The sequence below is a fragment of the Ictalurus furcatus genome, chromosome 28 (assembly GCF_023375685.1).
Source record: "Ictalurus furcatus strain D&B chromosome 28, Billie_1.0, whole genome shotgun sequence".
In the NCBI taxonomy this organism is placed as follows: domain Eukaryota; kingdom Metazoa; phylum Chordata; class Actinopteri; order Siluriformes; family Ictaluridae; genus Ictalurus; species Ictalurus furcatus.
In genome coordinates, this window is record NC_071282.1 from 11,382,723 (window position 1) to 11,410,152 (window position 27,430).

At 38.4% G+C, this 27,430-nt stretch overlaps 2 protein-coding genes across 4 annotated transcripts in view; both read right to left on the minus strand.

The window, feature by feature from the left end:
- The window catches only part of ubash3ba (ubiquitin associated and SH3 domain containing Ba), a 46,643-nt gene extending 39,553 nt beyond the window's left edge, over positions 1 to 7,090 (minus strand). For all 3 annotated transcript variants that reach the window (XM_053617994.1, XM_053617993.1, XM_053617995.1), the window contains exon 1: positions 6,589 to 7,090. In XM_053617994.1, the coding sequence (XP_053473969.1) occupies positions 6,589 to 6,740 (152 nt within the window). In that variant the 5' untranslated portion in view covers positions 6,741 to 7,090. The remainder of the gene's footprint in view (positions 1 to 6,588) is intronic.
- A 5,740-nt stretch (positions 7,091 to 12,830) lies between these two features.
- Positions 12,831 to 24,819, minus strand: f11r.1 (F11 receptor, tandem duplicate 1). Its single transcript, XM_053618321.1, has 10 exons — positions 24,632 to 24,819; positions 19,481 to 19,540; positions 18,971 to 19,087; positions 17,032 to 17,172; positions 16,652 to 16,854; positions 16,425 to 16,527; positions 16,209 to 16,316; positions 15,620 to 15,632; positions 15,441 to 15,504; positions 12,831 to 13,757 (listed from the first exon to the last, which is right to left on the minus strand). Exons 1-10 carry the CDS (start codon positions 24,669 to 24,671, stop codon positions 13,722 to 13,724), a joined length of 885 nt encoding a protein of 294 aa, XP_053474296.1. The 5' UTR covers positions 24,672 to 24,819; the 3' UTR covers positions 12,831 to 13,721.
- Between the last annotated feature and the right edge of the window lie 2,611 nt (positions 24,820 to 27,430).

Genomic DNA, 27,430 nt, shown 5'->3' on the forward strand with positions numbered 1-27,430 from the left:
TCAAACAGCTAAAAAGTATTCATTTGTCTCAGGTTTGAATAAATGTGTGTGTGTGTGTGTGTATATATATATATATATATATACACACACACACACACACACACACACACACACATACATATTATATATATATATATATATATTATATACATTATATACACACACACACACATATATATATATATATATATACATATATATATATATATATACGTATATATATATATATATACATATATATATATATATATATATACATATATATACATATACATATATATATATATATATATATATATATATATATATATATATATATATATATATATATATCTATATATATATATATATATATATATATATATATATATATATACACACACACTTATCTTACACAGGGTCGCGGGGAGCCTGGGCCTATACCAGGGGACTCGGGGCATAAGGTGGGGAACACCTTGGATGGAGTGACAACCCATCGTAGGGCACAATGGCACACACATTCACACACACACTACGGACAATGTGGAAATGACAGTCAGCCTACAACACATGTCTTTGAACTTTGGGAGGAAACTGGAGTCCCCGTGGGAAACCGCACAGGGAGAACATGCAAACTCCGCACACACAGGGTGGCGGTGTGACTCGAACCAACCCCCCAACCCTGGAGGTGTGAGGCAAACGTTCCAACCACTAAGCCACATTGCCCCCTATATGTATGTATGTATGTATGTATGTATGTATGTATCTATGTATGTATGTATTTTTTTTTTTTTCTTTTCGATGTCCCTGACCAGGCAGGTACTAAGTTTGAATAAATGAACAGTGTAAATGTATCATTCATGTTTTCTTGTTCCCATAAGCTTTAAATCTTTACATCTCATATATTCACATGGAAGTAAAAACCTCCTGCTTGTACCACAGGATATTTGTGCTACATCCCTACTGTACATCTATAAATGTCCGCAATGACTCAATTCTAAACGAAACAAGAGCTGAGAAAACACATCTGTGATCAGGTGCTGAATTTGTGCTCTGCTCTGGCATTATAATCCAAAGACTAACATTCAATCATCTGAGGTCAGAAATAAAATAAGAAAAGCTATAAGCAGGATTCAACTAGATTATGCCCACGATAGGATTAAACCAAGACAAAGGTAATGGCACAGAAGTGTGTGTGTGTTTCAGTGATTTTGATAAATGAGCACACAGTTCCTCACTGACAGTAACATAATGGTGTGTTCATGGTTAGCTGGAGATGGCAAAGAGGATGAAGATGGAGTGGCTCTGAAAGAGACAACTGCGTACCAATACGGTTTTTGATGCGAGTGTTCTTTTAGGAGTCTATATAACCTCTAGCAGCACTTAACCAGAAGGCATTGTGAGGTCTTCAATTTCTTTTTCAAAATGGTAAAAAAACAAATAAATAGTAAATGAACTTATAAAACACATATAATCAACTCTTTCTCTTGCTAGATAATAACAACTCAACAGGTGTGGAAGAAAGTGTGTTGCCGTGTCCCAATTCGCCTACTTATACTATGAACTAAAAAGTATGTACTCTTATTTTGTAAAGAACAAGTGCAAACTTTTGAGCGTGTAGCAAAAAGATTATGTAAGTTATACTAATAAGTCATGTAACGGAAGAGAAAGTCATTGCTCTGTCTCTTCGTCTGACCCTAGAAGATGGTACAAACATGGTACTCTTTTTACACAACATTCAATCATTAATCTTGACAATAAAAACAACTTTGGTTAGTGCTTGACATTTAAGTTTTGAAAACTGAAGACGTATCACCGACGTTACACTGATCCGCCATGTTTGCAGGTCGAATTCAGCAATACAAACAGTCACAGAAAAGGAGTAGTCCCTCGGGCAAGGAGTTGTGGGTAATATTAGCTGAAATAGTGTCCATGGATGCACAATTCAAAAATCTACTGAAAATAGTAGACCATCTGGGTACCTCTGGGATACTCATTTCAACATACTATGCTAATTCTAATCTTGGGTAATATTTATGATGGCTAGTAGGCGAATTGCGAGTTGTAGTTTTCATCAAGCTAATTAGTTGACATTACTATTCTATTCTATTACTTCCATTGCAACTTACACCTGTAATGCTGAGGCAAAATTTGGACACTAAAAAGGCTAACCTGCTGTACCTGAGGTAGCTAAATGAACAAGACTGGTCACAGAACCTTTCATCTAAATACCCATCGTGGACAGTAGCAGCAAATGCACTGCAGCAGCAGTCTTGCAAGTCAGATTTCAACTATTGCTGAAGTATCTGTTTTCTTCATTATACATTGCCAATAAAAGTGTATACCCGCACAATAAGAAGACATTTGACTGATATTGCAACTGGCCAACCACAACCCCTTCCTGAGCTTGTTGGGAAGATTACCTTAATCAAGATTAATTCCGCAACTAACTGTTTGAAAATAAACTCTTGAATTAATTTTAATATTGTAAAGCTTGTATCCAGTTAAGAGTGCAATAGATATCAGGCACAGTGTGAAATACGGGCAAAGCATCTGAATCTGGGACTACGGTCGCAATAATTACCTAATTCACTACTATCCATTCCAAATCAGCAGAACTGCTGATCGAAATGCATGTGTGTGCATAAACAAAATCGCCATCCACATCGCATAGGTGAATCGTACAGCTGAGTCATGAGGGGATGTCAACAAGGGTTTGTTGAAAACGCCACAGAAGTGCAGGTCCTGTCTTCAGCTGCACTTCCTGAGCTCAGATTGAGAACCTTTAACAGCATGCATCTAGCAGATGGTAATATATCAGTAATTAATCAGCTACAAGTCCAATATTTATGGTCATTGATGGTATTTTATGGTCAAATAACTAAATGGAATAGAGCTTTTTAACTTGTCAGGTTTTAACTGTTATAAAACAGTTTGTTCCGGTCCACTAATCTGACTGGTCAAGCGGTGTTCCAAGAGTGCTTATATTTAGTATAACCGCACTGGGATGTTTCACTTTGTATATCACTCCACTCATCTGAGTTTCCCAACGTAAAATTCAACTTCCTAGTTTGAAACGGTTACTACAGTAGTGTTAGCAACATCATCAGCAGACATGGCAACCGATACATTTCAGAAATATAACTTCTGACTTAAAATATTCTCCTCAGTGTTCTTGCTTGAGAACTTTGATGCATTTCCACCCTTTGTCGATACACGTTTTTGACAAATCACAGATGTTTGATTCATAGCTCATCTTCTGTATCTGAACCACTTCCAAATTACGGAGGAAGCTCCTTTGTTGGGGATTAATTCTTCATCCTCGTCTAGGGCTGGAACTCAACCTTCTGCCCTGCTTGTTATAGTTCTACGTGCGAGATGCCCACGCTGCCGCGTGTAAACACGTCATCAACTATATCATCAATATTGCGGGATGATAAATTCTTACCACAGGGAGGAACTGTACCAGTATATCCTAGACGATACGATATGGCTTAGTGCTACTAGTCAGGCATCAGTTAACTAGCATTTGGAGAACTCTGTCAAAACACCGTCTACTCAGACAACCTAGTCAGACAGAGACGTTTTGAAGTTTCATCGAATAAGCAAAACAGCACTTCCTAGTGCTAAACTACGGAAGATGCAAATAGATGTGTGGGTGGAGTTTCAGCATGGATGTTTAATAAACTAGCCTCTCTCCCTGTTATACTGTTTGTGTGATTCATAACACCCAAACTTGGTAATATTTGTAGTCTCTCTTCCACTATTTACCTCAGGGAGACACTTAAGCTCCCTCTGTGGTCTGGAAATGACTAATCTAAAATAAAGTATAAAAGAACAATGACTAATTTCACTAATTTGTCCTTTTATGGTAAATCCCCCATAGATTTTTAGGGCTTCGATCTGCATATGAAACGGCGTATCAGTATACAAATCTATCTGTATATGAATAATACAAACAGGATGAATAAAAACAGTACAAAATCAATTAGCAGTTTGGTTTTTTTTTAACCTCCATGAGATCAATTATTATTATTATTATTATTATTATTATTATTATTAAAACTAAATTATGTACTTCCTGGAAAATTACTATTTATCCCAGATACAGAAATCTCATATTGTATTAAGGGTTACATTAATTTTCCGTAGTTAAAGGTAAAATCCCCCCTTGACTGGCTTGCATATTAATCTTTATGATTAACATGTGATCTACAATGATATATGAGTTAGATTTTGTAATGAAACTCCGAGTTGACCTTTTTTTTTTTAAAACTTCTTTCATTGACATATTGGTCTCTGTTCACTTTATTGGTCACTGTTTCTTGTGCTTGATCTCTAACTAAAGATCCCAATGCAGCAGCGCTTTAATCTTTCGGTCTATCGAGCTCTGTCACGTCATCATGTATAAACTCTGTTCAAACAGAACAGCTTCCAAAACTTCAACTTACATGCTAATACCACCATCAACATCACTGTCTTGTCCTCTAACTAGCCAAAGTAAGTATCTGCTGTAATTGCATCCTATGGCTGCATTGCATTCTGGAACGTCGGGTCCAAGAGTTGCTGTGTACACTAGTTCTAGGTTGGATTTCTCTTTAATATTACACTGAAAAATGGTGAGTGAGAAATGTGCCAAACAGCAATGGGATGTCTGTGTGACTATATAGGTATAAAAGTTAAAGTTGGACATGTGGACACCTGACCGGCACACCCATATGTGGTTCATCTTCAAACTGTTGCCACAAAGTTAGCACACAAATGTATAGGATGCCTTTGTATACTGTAGCATTATAATTTCCGTGGCCAAAAAGTGTTCCAGCATGACAATACCCCTGTGCGCAAAGCGAGCTCCATGAAGACATGGTTTGCCAAGGTTGGAGTGGAAGAACTCAGGCAACAAAACTTCAGCCCTAGAGGTGTTAGCTGCATTCTGATGGAACACTCTTGAACAGCGAGTCTGAGTCTGTATTCATATTCACTGTTTTTTCCGAGAGCAAACACTTAAACTGCACTTGAGTGAAACAAACCTTGAGACGCATCAATAGACCTACTTTTTTTTCCTCCCCCACTGTCGGCTGCTAATGCACTTCATCTTAAGCTGAGTAATGACAGTGATATGGAATGGGCTCCTTCCGTTATCTGAGAGTCGGGAAAATGGATGTGTGATTATAGAGGAGTTGACCATGTATTTGGTCTATTTCCACACCCATCAATTACGAATTTACAGACCTTGATTAACTCCCACAGGAGTGTCTAGAGCCGGGACGGAACAAAAATACAGACTACTGAGGGGAACGGGTTTAAATCCAAGTTAAAATAACTTCAAAATATTTAAGGCTATATTATTCAGCCTCACTCTATTACATGCAGCTTTTCAGTTATTTCAATTTCAATTTGATTCATTCTTGGTTTTATTGTAAATATTAGCTGTGTAGTTATAGGACATGTCCCGGTGATCTATCTAAAAACGTGTTTTTATTATAGGCCTTAATTTTTTCATTTGATAAGTAAATACGAATAAGCTTTAGCTTGATGCTTATCCCCTGCCCTTTTAAATTCTTTCAGGTGGTTTTAATGAGGGTGGATTTTTTTTCTGTTTATTTTTAACTTCAGTGCCGTTCAAATTTTTGTTTTGTATCACATTGCAAAAGGTTTTCCTTCAGGCCCAAACATACCTGACATATACATCACAGTACAGTGAAATTCTTTTTACGCATATTCCAGCTTGTTAGGAAACCAAGGTCACCATGATACAGTGTCCCTGGAGCAGAGAGGGTTAAGAGCCTCGCTCAAGGGACCGACAGCAGCAGCTTGGCTGTACTGGGGCTAGAACCCCCAACCTTCTGATCAGCAACCTAAAGCCTTAACCACCACTGTGATCCTCCACTGTCCTCATGGTTCTGTGGGTTTATCAGCTAAACTGTAAATATTAAATAATAAATAATAACATCCTCAAGTGTAGTTTCAACAATCAATATGTTCAAGGCAAACCCTTAATGTGCATGATCAGGTGTGTCAATCAACTACTATGAACTAATGTTGTAGTTATTATCTAGTTACTATTATCCTAATCCTAAATGGCAGGTCGAATGGGGTGAAAAACAATGCCAAACACACTAATAAATTTCTAAAGATGGATCGACAAGTTTCAACAAAATTATGAAACGGTTATATGATACGTTTTTTTCCTTTCGCATGGTTCTGTGGGTGAAGATTCCAGAAATTAAATTAATTTATTAATTAAACACTCCTGTAAATACATACCATGGAAGAATTTGATTAATGTGTCTAATATTTAACCTGTTGGATTATGTTCACAAAATAAAAACATAAGGGCGTCCAGATATATATTTATTTATATATTTAATGTGGTAATAAAAGGTTTGACAGCTCCTGCTGAACTGTGATGAGGTGGCAAATGAATTCATCGATTATACATCTAGCTGTAACTTGGTTATGTAAAATCGATGGTGTTCCCAGCAGCTGCACATGGATAAGTATTCTCCCCTGGTGACCTACAGACAGTTTTTACTTTGTGTGAGCTTGATGCAGACTCGGATGTTAAACAGAGGAGAGAGATGACAGTACGAGTGACAGGTTACTCACGCCCGGGTCTTGGGGAAGCCCATGCTGAGCAGCACGTCCAGGCTCGAGCCGTGTTTCAGGGTTCCTGCGCGGTTCTGCCGCTGCCTGCGTGGAGTCACTTTGGCGTAAAGCTGCTCCTCTTTCTCTGCCATGACTCCGGAGACGGTGAACATTCAGATCTGGATCACAACACGAACCGGACTGAGAAACAAGCGTGCATTAGTCCGCGCTGATCTGGATGGAGAAACTGCGCGTTCTGGAGAGACGATGTATTCTCAAGAGCGCATCCGGCTTCCTGATGATGGAGAGCTCAAGCCATCATTGCAAAAACACTCATTAATAAAAATGGAAGGGGTCACGGCTCGGGAGTCACTTTTGCGTCAGTTATATGATACGCGCGATTTTGCTGACTGCTGCGGAAGCGGTGTGTGTCTGTCTCGACCCCCAGCAGCCAAACGCGTCAGAAGAAAATACAGTCGCGATCATTTCCGAAGCGAATTCTAGCCTCCGTGCTGCTCGCCTCGCTTCCTCATCGCGATGACTTATTTATGAATGGGCGTTTAAGTGAAGGCGGAGTCAGCCAATCATCGCGCTGCTCCGCGTGACGCTACCTGCTGATAGGCTGATTCCTTTAAAGGGCGGTGTGGAGAGCGAGCTGCCCGCTGATAGGTTTACGGTGGCTTCACTCAAACTCCATTTTTAAAGTTGCAGCTTAATAACGTTGCTAAATAAGAGTTAACCATCTTTAACTGTAAGAAGTTTTTACACCTCACAGATTAATGTAGTAGCAGAATTAAATTTTATATATATATATATATATATATATATATATATATATATATATATATATATATAAAATAAATGTAAATAAAATGAAAATAAAATCACAACCCCCCTGGCAATGCATCACTACCCACTTTCAAAACTACAATTCCAGGGTACACTACTGGACACCCTGCCTTTTGACACCCTATTTTGACACACCAGACTCTGAGCAATGCATGGTTTAAATTCAAGGGTGTACTAGATATTCAAAACTATTACAATACAGTAACATACCTGAAATGCACTAAACTCGAACATACCAGTTGTTAACACCTAGCCTTGACACTCTCACTTCTAATCACGTGTTTGAGAGTTTTAGTTGATTTTGATTTAAATAATCATTGTAGTGTTGATGTTTTGACCAAATCCCTTGACTATCAAGAACTATACTTCAGCCCTCAAAGTGTTTGTAGCCAGACCCTATAAAAACTATACAGAAATTCTAATGGCTTCCACTACAAATACCATTACAAACCATTACCATTAGTTGCCCTTAATGGTATCCACTGGACATAACATGCCATCAATAGACGTCAACAAATTACCAGTAGAGACCCACAGTGACCATTACAGTTTCCATTAAAACCAATACAATTCCCATTATAACCATTAAAACCATTACAAATTCTCTGAGGGTTTCTATTGTTTTTTTCAGCAGGGGAGACCAGTTTAACGGTTTAAATAACCCCCTCAGCACAGATGTTTTTATTAATTAGTCCAACTACTAAGATCATTGTTTAAATATGTACAATAATAGGCCAGTCTTGGCTATATAGGTTTGGATGAAACCCATTAAATTCCATTCAAACAGGCTAACAACTTAATACTAAATATAATAGGTTTAATAAGGGTTGGGATTTCCACCAATTTGCAAGCCACTGCTATAGAGCAATTATGAAACTATACAGTAATGTTATTACGTGACCATTCATTTAGTACCAAGGAACAAATCAAATATTTGTTCCTTGGTCTAACTGCAAGTCAAACTTTACAGCCACCTGCTAATGTGCTCTTGTCTCTCTCTCTCACTCTCCCCTTGTCACACACTTTCTGAAACCACACACCACTGATTGGCTTAGAACAGATATTAATAACAAATATATAGGTTATATTATCAACAACCATTTTTTGCAGAACATTTGGTTAGACATTCACCAATAGCAAAGTTAAACCCCAGAGCCCTGGTCTATATATGGACACTGAGTTGCCAGTTCATCACATAAACCTACATTTGTTGCATTTTGTAGGTATACAGTTATTGACTTTAGAATCTCTTTCCCATTCATCAATGGAAAGGGACCTCCAATTATATTTTTTGAGTGGTGGATCATTGTCAGTCGCATGGCAGTGACTGAAATTCTAGTAATAATACACTATCTAGTCATGGTGTGATGACAGAAATGGTAAAAATGAATGAGAAAGTCTAGAATGTATCGATTCTATTAAAACCCTTATTGTTCAAGCAGTGAATCAGAAAAGTTTGAAGTGCACACTGTCTGCATCATCAGTTCACAGTAAGCTGCACTCAATTTTACTGTTTGTTTTATTCCTGTACAGTACTCACAGTGCTGTGAAAAAGTATTTGCCCCTGATTTCTTCTGTTTTTGTGTATATCTCATACTAAATAGTTTTAGATCTTCAAATGAAATACAACATAAAACAAAGGCAACCTGACACACAATACAGTTTTTGTTTATTTATTTATTTTATCAAAGCAAAAAAAAGTTATCCAACACCTATCACCAATGTGAAAAACTAATTACCCACTTAAACTTAAAATCTGGTTGTGATACCTTTAGCAGCAATAACTGCAACCAAACACTTCCGATCACTGGAGATCAGTCTTTCACTTCTAGGATTAGGACTTACTCCTATGCTTTGGATAGTCTTGCTGCATAATCCAGTTGTGCTTGAGTTTCAATTTATGGACTGAAGACCGGACATTCCCCTTTAGGATTTTCTGGTAGAGAACAGAATTCATGTTTCCCTCAATTATTGCAAGTTGCCCAGGCCCTGAAGCAGCAGAGCATCCCCACACCATCACAATTCCACCACCATGCTTGACCGTAGGTATGATGTTCTTTTTGTGGAATTTTGCGTTTGGTTTACGTCTCATGTAATGGGACCACTGTCCACTTTTGACTCATCAATCCACAGAACATTCTCCCAAAAGATTTGAAGAACATCATGGTGTATTTCAGCAAAATTCAGATGAGCTTTAATGTTCTTCTGTGTTAGAAGTGGTTTTCACCCCGCCATTCTTCCATGGATGCTGTTTTTGCCCAGTGTCTTTCTGATTGTGGAGTCATGAACAGTGACCTTTATTAATGCAAGAGATCCACTGATGTTGTCCTTGGCTCTTTTGTGACTTCCCGGATGAGTTGTCGCTGTGCTCTTGGAGGAATTTTGGAAAGTCGGGCACTTCTGGAAAGTTTCACTACTGTGTTGAGTTTTTCCATTTGGAGATAATGGCTCTCATTGTGGTTTTTTGGAGTCCCAGAGCCTTTGAAATAGCTTTGTAACCCTTCCTAGACTGATGTATTTCAATCACCTTCTTCCTCATAATTTCTAGAATTTTTTTCTAGAATTTTGCCATAGTGTGTTACTGAGTAATGCCTTTTGACTACTTCATGCTGTTGAAAAAGTTCTATTTAAGTGTTGATTTGATTGAGCAGGGTTTGTGTCTAGTCCAGCTGAACCCCATTTTGAATGCAGTTTCAATGATTTGGGGAGTTAGTAACTATGGGGGCAAATATACTTTCACACAGGCCCAGTTGGTTTTTGCAAACTTTTTTGCTTCAGTAAATAACATTATCATTTAAAAACTATATTTTGTGTTTACTCAGGTTGCCTTTATTATATCTTACAATTTGTTTTCATTTCTGATGCAATTTAGTATGAGATATACACAAAAAAAGGAATCAGGATGTGAGCAAATACTTTTTCACAGCACTGTAACTGAAGAAGTACTTTGAAAAACAGTATGAAGTGTAATCATTATGATTATATACTGCATGTCTTCTAAACAGAAGTCAATAGAAGTCAAGGCTAATAAGTCATATGTTAATTATTTACTAATAATCAAATTTGTAACAGTTTGTCAATACAGTACCAGTGTTTGTGAGAGAGAGTGAGTCTGTATTCCCACCTCATGTCCAGTGTTCCTGGGACAGGCTCCAGATCCAATGTGATGGTGACCAGACTCAAGTGAATTCTTGAGTGAATGAATGATTGTCTCAGTTATCCTGCACCATGGCATAACTGCAATGTGAATTTACATTTATTTATTACTGGTATCCCATTCAGCGTGTACTCCCGCTTTGGACTTGGTGTTCCCGGGATAGACTCTGGATTCACCATAACCCTGACCAGGTTATTGTTAATGAGCTTACTGAAGAGGAATGAATTTATATATACCTAAAAAATGTCAGTTTAAGGATTTCAAAATGAACATTGACCTACAATCAACATTCTAGACCAATGAAGCTTAATTTTTTAGATGAAATCTTAGCAGAACTGACTAATTTACAGTGGTGCTTGAAAGTAGAATGTTCTACATATCTGCATAAATATGACCTAATACATCATCAGATTTTCACATAAGTCCTAAAAGCAGACCAAGAGAACTCAAATAAATAAATGAGACAAACATATTAAACTTGGTCATTTATTTATTAAGGAAAATAATCCAGTATTATATATCTGTAAGTGGTAAAAGTATGTGAACCTCTAGGATTAGCATTGAATTTGAAGGTGAAATTAGAGTCAGGTGTTTTCAATCAATGGGATGACAGGTTTGAGTGAACACCCTGTTTTATTTAAAGACCAGGGATCTATCAAAGTCTGATCTTCACAACACATGTTTGTGGAAGTGTATCATGGCATGAACAAAGGCGATTTCTGAGGACCTCAGAAAAAGAGTTGTTGATGCTCATCAGGCTGTAAAAAGTAACAAAACCATCTCTAAAGACTTTGGACTTCTCCAATCCACATTCAAACAGATGGAAGAATTTCAACACCATTGTTTCCCTCCCCAGGTGTGGTAGACTAACAAAGCTCACTCCAAGAGTAAGAGGTGTAATAGTCCGTGAGGTCACAAAGGAACTCAGGGTAACTTCTAAGAACTAAAGCCCTCTCTCACATTGGTTAATGTTAATGTTCATGAGTCCACCATCAGGACAACGTCCCAAACTGAACAACAATAGTGTGCATAGCAGGGTTGCAAGGAGAATGCCACTGTTCTCTAAAAAGAACATTGCTTCCCCTCTGCAGTTTGCTAACAATCACATGGACAAGCTAGAAGGCTATTGGAAAAATGTTTAGTGGACATACGAGATCAAAATAGAATTTTTGGTTTAATTGAGAAGCGTTATGCTTGGATTCCAGCATAAGAACCTTATCCCATCTGTGAAACATGATGGTGGTAGTATCATGGTTTGTGCCTGTTTTGCTGCATCTGGGCCAGGACAACTTGCCATCATTGATAGAACAATGAATTTTGAAGTATACCAAGGAATTCTAAAGGAAAATATCATGATATCTGTCTGTGAACTGAATCTCAAGAGGAAGTGGGTCATGCAGCAAGACAACGACCCTAAGCACACAAGTCATTCTACCAAAGAACGGTTAAAGTAGAATAAAGTTAATGTTTTGGAATGGCTAATTCAAAGTCCTCACCTTAATTCAATAGAAATGTTGTCGAAGGACCTGAAGCAAGCAGTTCATTTGAGGAAACCCACCAACATCCCAGAGTTTAAATTGTTCTGTACTGAGGAACGGGCTAAAATTCCTCCAAGCCGCTGTGCAAGACTGATCAACGGTTATCGGAAACATTTAGTTGCAGTTATTGCTGCACAAGGGGGTCGCATCCCTTTGTGAAAGCAAAAGTTCACATACTTTTGCCACTCACGGATATGTAATATTGGATCATACTTTTCAATAAATAAATTACCAAGTACAATATTTTTGTCTCATTTGTTTAACTGGGTTCTTTTTATTTACTTTTATGACTTCTGTGAAAATCTGATAAACATTTTAAGACATATTTATGCAGAAATATAGAAAATTATAAAGGGTTCACAAACTTTCAAGCACCACTGCAGTTAGTTTATGTATGGTCCTGCATAAATGCCTTTCAATTCATTCATTCATCATGAACATGCCATCATTATTACACATGAATTCTAGCATTTGGAATACTGGACAATTCCAGTGTCCCAGCCTGACCCTTCATTAAATGCCTTTCCGCTATGTGAGATATAAAATGAGGCTGTACTGCTCCCTGCTGGCTGTGAAGAACATTAAACACTTAAATAAAACAAAAAAGAAGTTATTGATAAAGGCATTTATTTAAAAAAAGAAAAAAAGAAAAAAGTAATTAAATTAAAAACCACACACACACACACACACACACACACACACACACACACACACTATGATTTAATATAAACAAGTTGGACAGGATTTATTATTTTGCATGTTAGTGTACATACTGACATCAGAGCATGTCAGATATTAAACTTAATGGATTATCATGCCCCAAATGTCCAGACACACATGCTACAAGCTCGGTTTAACAGCTTATTGGGTGGATCAAATGAAACAAGTTAGAAGGCTAACATGGATATACATATTTCAGAGAGAAAAACAAAGCTAGACCAAAGTTTTAACTAAACAAGTAAACAGTACAGATCATGTTCCTTCACATAAATATCAGAATTGCAGTTGACTACCTTGTCTCTCATTTTAAATACACCAACTATGTCAAATTAAGAAGAAACAAGATATACAAATGTAGTTAATCAAATGTACACACACACACACACACACACACACACACACCTGTACAATGTCAAAGCAAGAAAGACTTCAAGGTTTAAAAGGTTTACATATTAAAGCAAGCACATTTGTCTCATATCCAAACGAATTTGTTCTTTTGTTAAAATGTTTTGCCTCAAAAAAAACCAAAAAAAAAACAACAACACCTCATTCATGTACAAAAATTCAAAATAAACACAAAATAAAACAGCAAATCTAAATGACAAAGAACAAGCTCATTCTTTTCGCCTTTCTCATGGTGACAGCCAGGATTCTCATTTTAATTCCGTTTTACACCAGGGGAAGCTGTATTGATCTTATTGTTGGTCAGTGATGTCATTTGGTAAGGTGCAAAGAGATGATTCAGTGGATGGTTCTGAAGCATACTGCTACCTTAGAGTCGGTGCAAACAGTTCAGAATGACAAGCAGTTTAAAAGCACACAGAAATCCCAGAGCTGGAGTTGATGGAATAAGGAAAAACCATTGACACCTCCGCCAGTACAAACCGAGGCTACACCACGAAGGACTGCTTCTGTTTGAACTCCCCCTGAAACACACACACACGATTTAACTCAATTTCTATTTAGTTATACACAGAAAGCTTTAAGCATATTGTATAATATTAGGGTACATGAAAAGGTTACTATAATATATACCAGAGATTCCCCAACAATATGCAGCCAGGAACCACTAGCAATAATGAATAAATAATATGTAAATAAGTAAGTAATTAAGTAAATAAATAAATAAGACCCCTTGATGAATGCAGCAGAGATTTATTTCATGAACATAATCCAAAAGTTTAAATATTATGCACAACAGGCAACCTCATCATTATGAGATCGATTAAAACTTTTTGTACTTGGCCTTTTCCACCCCAGAACTTGAACCGAGCCAGTTACACTGCATTAAAAAAACACTCTCTGGCACTTTATTAGGAATGCTCATCCAGTTGTCCAAAAACAATGCATAAAATCATGCAGATTCCGGTCAGGAGCTTCAGTTAATGTTCACATAAACATCAGAATACGGGTGGAAATAAAAGTGAGCTCAGTGACTGCGACATTGTTGATGGGCTGATTTGAGTATTTCAGAAACTCCTCACACAACAGTCTATAGCAGTGGTTTTCAAAGTGGGGGCCGCCAGGGGGGCCTCAACAATTTGGTGTGAAAAATAAATAAATGTATGTTTTCTCTTTCTCACTCTCAGACACACACACACACACACACACACACAATCAATTCCTAATGTAATGTAAAGATGTAAGATGTAATTATTAATAAAAAAGGGGGATATATTCAGAAGTCTGTATTTTTTATGTGTTTTAAAGATATCTTGCAAAAGGGGAGCCTTGGTCAAATGTTAATGCCATTTGGGGGGCCTTGCCCTGGAAAAGTTTGGGAACCACTGGTCTATAGAGTTTACACACAATTGGTGCAAAAAAACAAAAAAAAAAACATCCAGTGAGTGGCAGTTCTGCAGGCAGAAACACCTTGTTGTTGAGAGAGGTCAGAGGAGAATGAGCAAGCTGGGTCAAGCAGACAGGACATCTACAGTAACTCAAAACCATTCTTTACAACCGTTCAGAGCAGAAAAAGAATCTCAGAATACACAACATGCAGAACCTTCAGGCTACTAATAGCAGAAGATCACACCGGGTTCCATATCTGTCAGCAAAAACTGTAATCTGACGCGAGTAAAAAAACTGTAATCTGGGTAACGGGACAGTTGAAGGAAAAGAGCAGGCAATGGTTTTTCTAGTCTGTCTAGTTTTGCTGAGCCTGTGCCCACTGTAGCCTCAGACTGATGTTCGTGTGTTTTTTTTTCCGCACCGTTATGTGTGAACACCACAGAAGAGATCAGCAATTTCTGAAATACTCAAACCAGCCTATCTGGCACAAACCACCATGCCACAGTCACACAAGTCACCGTGATCACATTGCGGCCCCGTTCTGATGATCGTTAACTGAAGCTCTTGACCTGCATCTGTATGATTTCTTGCACTGCAATGCTGCCACATGATTGGCTGATTGGATTTAAAATAAATAACTAATAATGTTAATTAAAACTAACAATTTTGATAGTAGACAGTGTTCTCAAGCACTGTAAGCTCATATATATAAAAAAAACAAACACCCTGGATATACACCACATACACATGGAACTATACTATATACAAGGTCTTATAGAGTTACTGTAGGTATGAACGTTAAACTATAGAGTGCTTACATCATCCTCATCACCATCACCATAGTCGTGTCTAGGCTGTGTATACACCGCTGTTTTGGGCTTGCTGTAATAGAACACAAATGTTTCCGACAGTAAATTGATAAGCTGAAATGTTACTGAGATTAAAATACAAGATCATGTACAATGAAAATATGCAGTAGCTAAAAAGTATCTCTTACCTTTCGGACATTTCTGGAAAGGTGAAAAGTGGAAAAGAGTGCGGTCAATAAAAGATTGAATTTATAATCATTTACAAGAGATATATATATCTGTAGGAATATAGATTTAAAGAATCACTGTTTTCTTACATGTTGATTTTGCTTGAAATTCAAGCAACAACAGCATGAGCTGAATGATTATGATAAGTAAGGTGTCTAGAAGGAGGTTTCTGCCAGTTCCTGTTCTCTTTATTGTGAGAGAAATGAGCATGGTAACTGAGGGCTTTTCTTTATCTCTTTGATAATGAAGTGTCCGAGTGATAGTCATGCTGATCGGATTAAGGCTGGGGAAACTCCTGAGTCTGGGGCAGGTTCCTATAATGGTGTACTGCCTTTGCATGCTGTGTTTAAGACTTGTGACCTGAGTGCTTTTGTCTCCACCTCTACGGACTGCGCACTAAAATGAATATAAAACTACAATGTACGGATCCCTTGCTTAGACTTGATGGCTACAGTGCGAAACAGCATGTTCTGATATTGTAGACTAATGCTCTCATCTGAATTAAATAAAAATCCTGCTTTTTTTCTGCAAATTCCCAAGAGAACTTACTGGGCAGATATCCCTTCTTATTGGCGAACCACACAGCAAAGCAAAGCAACGCAATAGCAAGCAGTGCTACAAGAACGCCGGCCACAATACCTCCTGTGTTCAAATCACCTACAAAACAAATCAAAACAGAAATCAGAAATTACAGTGGAACAGTACGTCACATATAATGAACTTCATAGGATACTGAGAACACAACAGACTGAAAGGTTTACTCACGGACTTCCATGACCACAGCTGGTCCACGCTGAGCAGGCCCCTGCCCATTGGAAGCTTCACAGTAATAACTTCCGCTGTCTGCCTTACTCACACTGGGAAACTCCTGTTACTCACAAAAAGATACAATGGTGCTACTTCTACAACAGTAAAAAAAAATCTTAGAATTTGAAACCTTGCATTTTATTTGTAAAGGGAACTCAAACGCAAGAGTAAGGACATCAACTGACCAGGTTGCCGTTCAGACTGTTCAGCTTGTATGTCAAGTTCTTAAAGTTGGGGAACTTGCTGGGGTCATCAGGCAAAGGGGTGCCATTTTTATACCATTTATAGGTAGACGGAGGAGAACCATCCTTATCGAAACAAGTCAGTAGGACGCTGCGACCTGTTGTGGCCGAGGTGGGGATGCGGCTGATCGGCACAGAAGGAGGAACTGCAGGGAGAAATAATCATTGGATAATAGTCATCACCTCACCGTTAATGCATATACAGCTAACAGCACTCTTCTGATTGACATCAGTCACTTCACATCTGTATCTTATTTGGATTCTTTTCATTAAAAATCATACATTTTTTAACAGATTTTCGGACTAAAGGAAGAGGAACCTACCGAGCACGGTTAGTTTAATCGTAACTTCAGCATAGCCACCATTAACGGACACTTCACAGGAATAATCGCCAGTGTCTTGTCTGGTGGCTTTTTCAATCCTCAAACCGCCTTGGTACTGAGTCATCCGTCCTTTATACTTATCTAAAGACAAAACAGGAAAAGAAAAATGCATATAATATTATTTTATATATATATATATATATATATATATATATATATATATATATAGAGAGAGAGAGAGAGAGAGAGAGAGAGAGAATCTCACAAAAGTGAGTACACCCCTCACAGTTTTGTAAATATTTGATTATATCTTTTCATATGACAACACTGAAGAAATGACACTTTGCTCCAATAAAAAGTAGTGAGTGTACAGCTTGTGTAACAGTGTAAATTTGCTGTCCCCTCAAAATAACTCAACACACAGCCATTAATGGATAAACCGCTGGCAACAAAAGTGAGTACACCCCTAAGTGAAAATGTCCAAATTGGGCCCAATTAGCCATTTTCCCTCCCCGGTGTCATGTGGCTTTTTAGTGTTACAAGATCTCAGGTGTAAATGGGGAGCAGGTGTGTTAAATTTGGTGTCATCGCTCTCACACTCACTCATACTGGTCACTGGAAGTTCAACATGGCACCTCATGGCAAAGAACTCTATGAGGATCTGAAAAAAAAGAATTGTTGCTCTACATAAAAATGGCCTAGGCTATAAGAAGATTGCCAAGACCCTGACACATGCTCAGCGTCATATCCAGAGGTTGTCTTTGGGAAATAGACATATGAGTGCTGCCAGCATTGCTGCAGAGGTTGAGGGGGGGTGTTTGGGTCAGCCTGTCAGTGCTCAGACCATATGCCGCACACTGCATCAAATTGGTCTGCATGGCTGTCGTCCCAGAAGTAAGCCTCTTCTAAAGATGATGCACAAGAAAGCCCGAAAACAGTTTGCTGAAGACAAGCAGACTAAGGACATGGATTACTGGAACCATGTCCTGTGGTCTGATGAGACCAAGATAAACTTATTTGGTTCAGATGGTGTCAAGCGTGTGTGGCGGCAACCAGGTGAGGAGTACAAAGACAAGTGTGTCTTGCCTACAGTCAAGCATGGTGGTGGGACTGTCATGGCCTGGGGCTGCATGAGTGCTGCCGGCAGTGGGGAGCTACAGTTCATTGAGGGAACCATGAATGCCAACATGTACTGTGACGTACTGAAGCAGAGCACGATCCCCTCCCTTCGGAGACTCGGCCACAGGGCAGTATTCCAGCACGATAACCTTTCTAAAGAAGCTGGGTGAAGGTGATGGACTGGCCAAGCATGTCTACAGACCTAAACAATATTGAGCATCTGTGGGGCATCCTCAAACAGAAGGTGGAGGAGCACAAGGTCTCTAACATCCACCAGCTCTGTGATGTGGTCATGGAAGAGTGGAAGAGGACTTCAGTGGCAACCTGTGAAGCTCTGGTGAACTCCATGCCCAAGAAGGTTAAGGCAGTGCTGGAAAATAATGGTGGCCACACAAAATATTGACACTTTGGGCCCAATTTGGACATTTTCACTTAGGGGTGTACTCACTTTTGTTGCCAGCGGTTTATACATTAATGGCTGTGTGTTGAGTTATTTTGAGGGGACAGCAAATTTACACTGTTACACAAGCTGTACACTCACTACTTTACATTGTAGCAAAGTGTCATTTCTTCAGTGTTGTCACATGAAAAGATATCAAATATTTACAAAAATGTGAGGGGTGTACTCACTTTTGTGAGATACTGTGTGTGTGTGTATATTATATATATATATATATATATATATATATATATACACACACACACACACACACACACACACACACACACACACACACACACACACACACATACACACACAAAACGATTGAGTTTATATACACTAAGAACTGATTAATTGATTCTAACTTGGGTTTCTTACCTGTAATCTGGCCATCAAAGTAGATGAAGGACTGCGAGCCTGTTATACTACTAAATTTCCATTCCACTCGAGGTGTTGCCCCAAAATCAGCCGAGTAGTCACATTTCAGATCGGCTCCTGAGCAAACACAATGAGTTCACAGTTCATTCTGATATTTATTCCAAACAGTGCTAAATGCAAGGGTTTCTGTACAGTGACTGAGAGCCATGAAACCTGCCCTGAAGCAAATGCCTCCAGTTACACAAAGGACATGTGGATCCTTTTCAATTGCTTCTTTCAGTGAACAAAATACACTAACTGCACTCATCAGTATACCAATACTTTCAGCCTGCCTAGTCTAAACAGAACACACAAAAGACACAACAAAACACCTGCCTAGAAGGTTTGAATACGCCACTAAACCTGAGCTGATTATTAATCCAGAACAGAAACGTGAACCATAAAAACACTGAAGTTAAAAAAGAGCAGTAGAAAAAGAAAGTGAAAAGTGGAAGAACTTGACATACTCACCGCTGTTCTCTGGGACCCTAACGGTCAGTGTATTCGAGCTGGCAGAAAAGGCATGCAGGCCTGAGAAAGACAGATTTACTTAATTTTATACTGTCATACTATTGAAGTATCATTTTACACTGCCACAAGCAAAGCAAACTTCAACCATTGCATAAATATTCACATAAATACACCATGCATTTATATAAAGCCCTGTAGCATTCTTAAAAAACAACCCACAAAACACATACACAATAGGGCAGAAATATCATTTTCATCACAAACCAATTATTTCAAATTATTTTCTGTTTATTTAATCCCAGCAAATGTTTTTTTTCTTTCTTAGAGAAGAGGATATGTAAAAATCCACCATCTTTAACTTTATCTTCACACTGGATTAATCTACCAATACAGTTATGACTTTCAGCTTTACATATGGAGTTGAAGGAACTTATCCAAAACATCATCTTTGGGCGGCTGTGGCTCAGGTGGTAGAGCGGGTTGTCCACTAATCGTAGGGCTGGTGGTTCGATTCCCGGCCGACATGACTCCACATGCCGAAATGTCCTTGGGCAACAAACCAAACCCTAAGTTGCTCCTGATGTCAAGCTCGTGCCTTGCATGGCAGCTCTGCTACCATTGGGGTGGGTGGGTGGGTGGGTGTGTGTGAATGAGAAACAGATTTATACAACCACTTAGGTTAAAAAAGTGCAGACTAGGGATGCACCCAAATAAAAATTCTTGGCTGAAGCCGAATATAATGAAAAACTTGGCCGAATACGAACACGTTTTTTCGCGTTTTTTCCATTTTTTTTTTTTTTTACCTTTTTTTCACCATTACATAAATTAAATAGTCAAATGTGCTTTTAACTATTTTGTCTTGCTTTTCAAAGAAAAAAAATCAATTACAAAAACTACAATTTTAAAATATTTATTTAACACTGAACATTTTTTTTTCATTCCAGCAGGCATAGGCTACCAACAAGGCACAATATAACTTCAAATAAATAAATGAGTAAAATAAATATATATTGATGTGGTCATCTTTGAGCCCCCCTTGAATACCCTATGTTAGGCCTATAACTGACTGCTGAAAGAATGGAACACTCTGTAGCCTACAACAAAAAAGTGCATCAAAAAGTGCATTGACAAGACTGCAAAAATGGTTCTATTCGGTTCTATACGGCTGATTATATTGGGGATATATACCGCTCGCGTCCCTGTACACCTCGCGGAGTATTATAGTAGATACGTTGTTAATGTTATGTTCCTTGATAGATTTAGTTTGTTTAAACTATAGATTAGTTCATTTAGTCCCCGCTGGTTTTTCCACTCCCAGTCCATAGTACTAGTTCATGTTTCTTGTTTTGTGTTTTGACCCTGTTTTCTGTGACTGCAACTTTGTTTCCTGCTTTGCCCCGTTTATGCCTGTTTGCCGATCGCCCGACCCTTTGCCTGTCTTGACTAAGTCTTTTTGGATTACGATTTGGATTTGTCTGCCTGCCCTTAAATAAATACGTCTTTACCTGCTTCCGTACTCTACTCCCTTACGTCTCGCAACGTGACCGAATACTCCGGAACAGAAACAAAACAAACGCACGTGTCCACAGTAAACCACATCCGAAGAGCATGCGCTCGCTGAGCACTCGTGCACGTAGTTCGTGCATGCGCACCCCCTCATCTCTCCGAGCGTGCTGCCGGAAGAGGAGGACTGGTTTTTGACACACTTTACAAAATCACAGACGTTTGATTCATATCTCATCTTCTGTCTCTGAACCACTTCCATATTACGGAGTAAGCTCCTTTGTTGGGGATTAATTCTTCATCCTCGTCTAGGGTTGAAACTCCACTTTCCTCCCTGCTTGTTATAGTTCTACGTGCGAGATGCCCATGCTGCGGCGTGTAAACACGTCATCAACTATATCGTCATTATCATGGGATGATAAATTCTTATCACGGGGAGGAATTGTACTGTTATATCCTAGACGATACGATATGGCACAGCCCTACTGTAGCTCTGACGATACAAAACAGCTTCTTGCCTCAATGCAAGATCGGATCTCTTTTCTGTGTTTTGATTTACTTCTTTAATTCAAGGGAAAATTCTTGAACATTCTTGACCCTGTTAACACCAAGAACAGATTTTAGAGGTGATGCTCACAAACAAATCTTTTAGGTACACAGTCTGTACTTTGATAACGTGGCTAGCTCACCACTGGTTGATTTGTCTTTAATCTAGCGGCATTACAAGGCCATCGTCACTGCACAGCGGAGCTCTCTAATCACACAGCACTTTTATTGTTACATCTGTTTCTTTCTCTGCTTTTACTGTAGGTGTAAAATACTGCACTTGTGCGTAGGTGTATGCATGAACGTGACTGTGTGTTCAGCAATCCAATGACAGAATTATCAATCTGTTTTAATATAGCGAGTAGAAGAGAGAATTTTTTTTTTTTTTTAGTTCTAGCGAGTCTAAGGTGCAGTGGATTTGGGTAAATATTGAAGAATTACATGAGGAGGCCAGCGAGTGTGCACTTATACAGATTTTGTTTGCTATAAATCACGATATTACGTATTTAATTACAGCTCTGCATATCTTTGTACATTACTGACCAAGAACAGTATACAAGTAATACTTATGATGATAATGAGAATTATGAGTCATTCTTTGATTTTTTACCAGAGGACATTTTACAAAGGCAGCAGGTTCAACAAACTTGCCCACTTTGTGTGTTTGCTTTACGCATTGACCGGCTTCACCAGTCGGCTTATGTCATACAGGAAACGTAATATAAACCAAACAGTGATACATTTCGACCTCCAACAGGAAACGAGGCTATAAAAACCCAAAATAAACTGCTGATGTGAGAATGGTACTATATAATATCCAACACTAAGTGTAATTGTGCTATCCACATTGTTCATTTCTGACGGAGACTCGCACAGAACAAAGTCAGTTTTATTCCCTTACAGACTAACTATATAAATCTGTACGCAAGAACTGTTGCCGTAATCATAAGGAGTGTCCTCATCCGTGCTCATCCCAGGACTCATTAACAATATGCTGACATGCTGAACATCGTTTCAATCCCACTGTAATGTCTGACTTTATAACGCTGTAAAAATGTGTCCTAAAACCCGGAAATGAGTCAGCATTTTTAGCACTTCCGATTCCATCGTCCTGAACTCGATGGGTTTTTTTTTTTTTTTTTTTAAAGAGGCTTTTGGTTAAATGCCTGAAATAAGGTCTGTGGTTAACACAAGCTCAGTATATTTTCATAAATTTTATTCTACGACGTAAAATACACCAGTAATACCCAACCCATGATTTTGTTAAGCTTGTACATGTCTTGAAAAAGGTGGTTGCTAACAAGTGGTATAGTGGACTACAGAGGTTGTCAGGGACAGTAAACGTCATCACGCCGAACAGGAAAGCTCCTCTACTACAGCCTCGCTGTGTTTATACTTGCACTCTTGCAAACGATTCCAACTCAACCCGTTCCAACTTGTAGATTTAGCAAATGTATAGTATTTTCCAATTGTAGCGTTTCTTTCAAACTGTAGTGCTATAAAGCTTAGTGATGGTGACGTTGAAGTCATGCGACCATTGTGTAGCTCTTTTACAGCCTAACTTAAGCTTTTTACTTCTGGCGATTGTATTTAGGCTTCAGAATTCATAAAAGCTGTGTTCATTTGTAAAGATTATCTTGACGAACAAAACGTGTAAGAAATCATTAACTTATTTTTTGCTACAATCCAAAAGCTAATGGAAAAATCCTATTGGCTTTTTGTCGATGGAACCAGGTTGATGCTAACTTTCAGGTTGGTCTACAAAAATACGCCAGTTTTGCTGCACTTTATAGTGTTTTGAAACAGTACTGATTTATAATCCTACTACTGGGTTTCAACCCATAGAGTACAGGTTCCCATTTTGAGTTTGGTTCCTCTTAAAGTTTCCCTTGCCTGGGTCACTTTTGGTTTGCTCATTAGAAAACTAAATCTACATTCAGATTTCTGTAAATCTGATTTATGACTGTCTGCTCTTAAAAGTGTTACACAAATAAAAAGTGAACTGCTTTTATAATGGGTGTCAAGTGTTTGCTCGTTTCTCCTTTACTTTGCATAATATAAAATATCTTTGCATAACTTAACCAATATATATCTCAACATGTTTTCCATTTCAATCTGCTTCCATGTCTCAATAAATAAATAAATAAATAAATAAATAAAAATCCCCTCACTGGAATTTAATTCTGGTTTCAATTACGTCATTTATGTAACTCAACAGAGGTGACAATGTCATGTCAACAATCGTTAACATCGACCTTATAGACCTATAGAGGTAATTATATACATTTTGTTTAAATAATACATTTTTTAAATAATGTTTTAAAAATAAATACCATTAAAAAAAACTAGAATCTTCAGGTTTAGTTGGTTTTTGCCCTCGGGTCACTTCCTTGTTTGCCACAGAGCCAGTTTCGAGGGGGGGAAGGGCAGAAATACGGGTTGTCAAGGTGAAACCGCAGGGCTCGAGCCCAAATCAAAACCTAGTGAGCACTACGTGAGGTGCAAGTGGCACAACATCAAGCCGAATGTCGTGCGCATAGACAGGGAGGAGGGAGTCATTTGGGACGCGCACAAGTGTAACCCGAGTGCTTGGGTTGGAAACACCTGCCGAACGAACTTGTTCGGATTAAAATTACATCTTTTTTTAAAAAAATTGATTCTACGTTTATCTGTAAATGATTTTTTTTTGTTGCGCCAGAATAATTTATTCAGTTATATGCCTGTAAATATATCACAATATCAACAAGTTTACAAATTAATTACGTTTAGGCCATCTACCAGCAGGTGTGTTATCGACCAGTTCCAGGAAGCAAACTATGTTTATTTACTGTAGAAAAGAAAAACTAATTATATAGTAAGATATAATCATTAGTATTTGTAATTCTGCGATTGTCGTTTGTCGAAATATAAAATAAAAGATAACTAAATTAATTGTTAAACATTAAAATTTAAGTTGTTTATTTAAAAAAAAAAATCTTTACGCTTTCTAGTAATGAGAAATGAGATTAAACCATGTCCCACCAGACAGTTCTTCTTTTTAAAACCCAAGGTGTTTCAACTGCTTCACCTTTTTTTTTTTTTGAGGAAATGAAACCTTCTCACCTGTTGCTTGCCAGCAGAGAAGCACAAACACCAAGAACATGTCGACTAAACCAAATATTCCACTTAAAACAGACAGGAAAAGATGATAAAGGCGTTTCACTGAAGAAATTAGTGTCCGCAGCTCACAGGCTAAAATATTCACAGGAGATCGTTTAATAAAATGAACGCCCTTCCGTGTGGAACTAGGTATCTGAACTCAGGCAGGAGGACACGCCCAGTTCGTGACGTAGCGAGAGTACAAGTCTGCCAAAGAAAGAAGTTTGTTTCAGTTCCTCTCTTGTTTGTGTTTAGAATTTTTCAAGTTCGTGCATGTTGTTACAGTGGAAAATGGCTTTTTGTCGAGGGTACCAGGGTGATGCTATCTTCCGGGTTGGCCTACAAAAATACGTCATCCATGCAGGATTGACCACATTAGTGTCGGACGCTTGTGTGTATATGTGTGTGTCTCTCTTTTTTATTTAATGTGGAGATAAAGTCCATCTCTGCAGCAGGCATTTATTACATTTATGATACGTACGTACGTATTCATGCGAACGTGCATGAAACACCAGTCCCATTCACACGAATGTCTAGATCACGAGAAAACAACTGGAAAAAATAATAATGCATGACCGCTTAGGCCTTCCGTATAAACTAACTAACTAATTAACTAACTAATTAATACGGATGACTGACGGTAGGTTTGGCCTCCTGCATTTTGGTGATAATTAAAGGCAAATGTTAATTTAGATTTTCCCCCTTCCTTTTTACTATGCACTTTCAATCCTGGAGGACCACAACACTGCTAAAACATGTTTATCGGCAACCAAGAAGTGAGAAAAGCAAAACAAGAAATGCTTTAGTGTCACGTGGGATGTTTGTCACAAGCTAAAAAACAGTCCTTGTATTTTCTCTCTCAGCACGCCAACATAAAACCTTTTGGTCAAACAGGATGATAAGTGCATCTGTTTCTGCTACTTTCAGGATTTTTTTTTTAAACTTCTTTAATTTCTCACTGGCTTTAATCACTCTTGAACAAAACAGCATTTATTGGTCTGTGGCATTGTCTGCTAACTACTCATTTATGTGACTCATGCAGTGGTTACAGGTCGGCTTTTTTCGACACAAACTAAACATCACCTTGGACTGAAAGCCATGGTCACTGAAAATGAAAAAGTACTTGTTTTTAGTATAGGTGTATACTTAAACTGCACCTCAGAAGCCTAAAGTGCAGTATCAGTGCGTGTAACTCGGAGTTTTCTTGAATGAAAGAAGCAGCTGAAAAAGAACATTTCTTGAACATTTTTAGCTTGTGTAGCTGGACGCTCAGTCACTGAACATAAACATCCATCCATCCATTTTCCATACCTCTTATCCTCCACAGGGTCACGGGGAGCCTGGAGGCTATCCCAGGAGACACGGGGATCAAGGTGGGGGACACCCTGGACAGGGTGCCAACCCATCACAAGGAACAATGGCACACACATTCACACACTATGGACAATTTGGAAATGCCATTCAGCCTACAATGCATGTCTTTGGACTGGGGAAGGAAACCAGAGTACCCAGAGGAAACCCCCAAAGCACCGGGAGATCATGGAAACTCTGCGCACACAGGACAAAGGTGGGACACACACCCCCAACCCTGAAGGTGTGAGGCTAACATGCTAAACACTAAGCCAGGGGTTCCCAAACTTTTCCAGGGCAAGGCCCCCCAAATGGGATTAACATTTGACCAAGGCCCCCCTTTTGCAAGATGCCTTTAAAACACATTAAAAATACAGACTTCTGAATATATCCCCCTTTTTTATTAATAATTTCATCTTACATCTTTATATTACATTAGGAATTGATTGTGTGTGTGTGTGTCTGTGTGTGGTTGTCTGAGAGTGAGAAAGAGAAAATCATGTATTTATCTATTTTTCACACCAAATTGTTGAGGCCCCCCTGGTGCCCCCTGGCGGCCCCCACTTTGAAAACCACTGCACTAAACTACCATGCCAATTAGAAAATCAGAATCAAGATGGACTCAAAGTGACCCACAAAGTAGCTAAAAGCCTTAAAGATTATAATACAAGTCAAGCTGACTTACTACTGCCTGACCAGTGTCCCTCAATCCTGATCTTGGAGTATCCTGGGCATGTTGGTGTTTTCTGTCCTGAGTTTAGGCTTATTAAATAGCATACTGTATAAGTTCAGTAAGGAGCAGGGACAATGCCAAAAGGTTCTCCTGGGCCAAGAATAAGAAACACTGTGCTAGACAATTTAGGCACATGTTTGACTTGTTTACTACTCACTATAAGCTAGATGAAGATAGGCCTTGTAGTCTATTTCTTGTCAATGTTAAGGTATTATAATAAAGTGCTATACCTGTATAAGGTATAATGTGTGTTCGTAAGCTGTGTTCATGATCAGTGATGGGTGGTTATGATAATGAATGGGAAGGCTATAGTAAATAGAAAAGTTGCACTTGTTGTTAGTTAGCTATATTATTCAAACACCACAAAGCTTACAATTCTGCTGTTTGTCCTTTCATGGAATTTATACATTGATTGGAAAATGTTTGATTTGTTTACTTACTTCTAGTTTCTCCTGCAAAGGCTAGAAAGAAGTCAGCCCCACCGTCTATTTCATCCGTCTATGCAGGATTTTGTTTTTGGGTAGTTGCTGTTTTTTTTTTTTGTGATTGTTGCAGCCAGAAATGCTTTATTCTGCTGCAGCTTTTTTTTTTTCTTTCAAATGTGCAATGCAACTTAGAGTATTTTTTTTTTTTTTGAAAACTTGTGCAAAACTGCAATTGCACAAAACTGTTTTGCACGG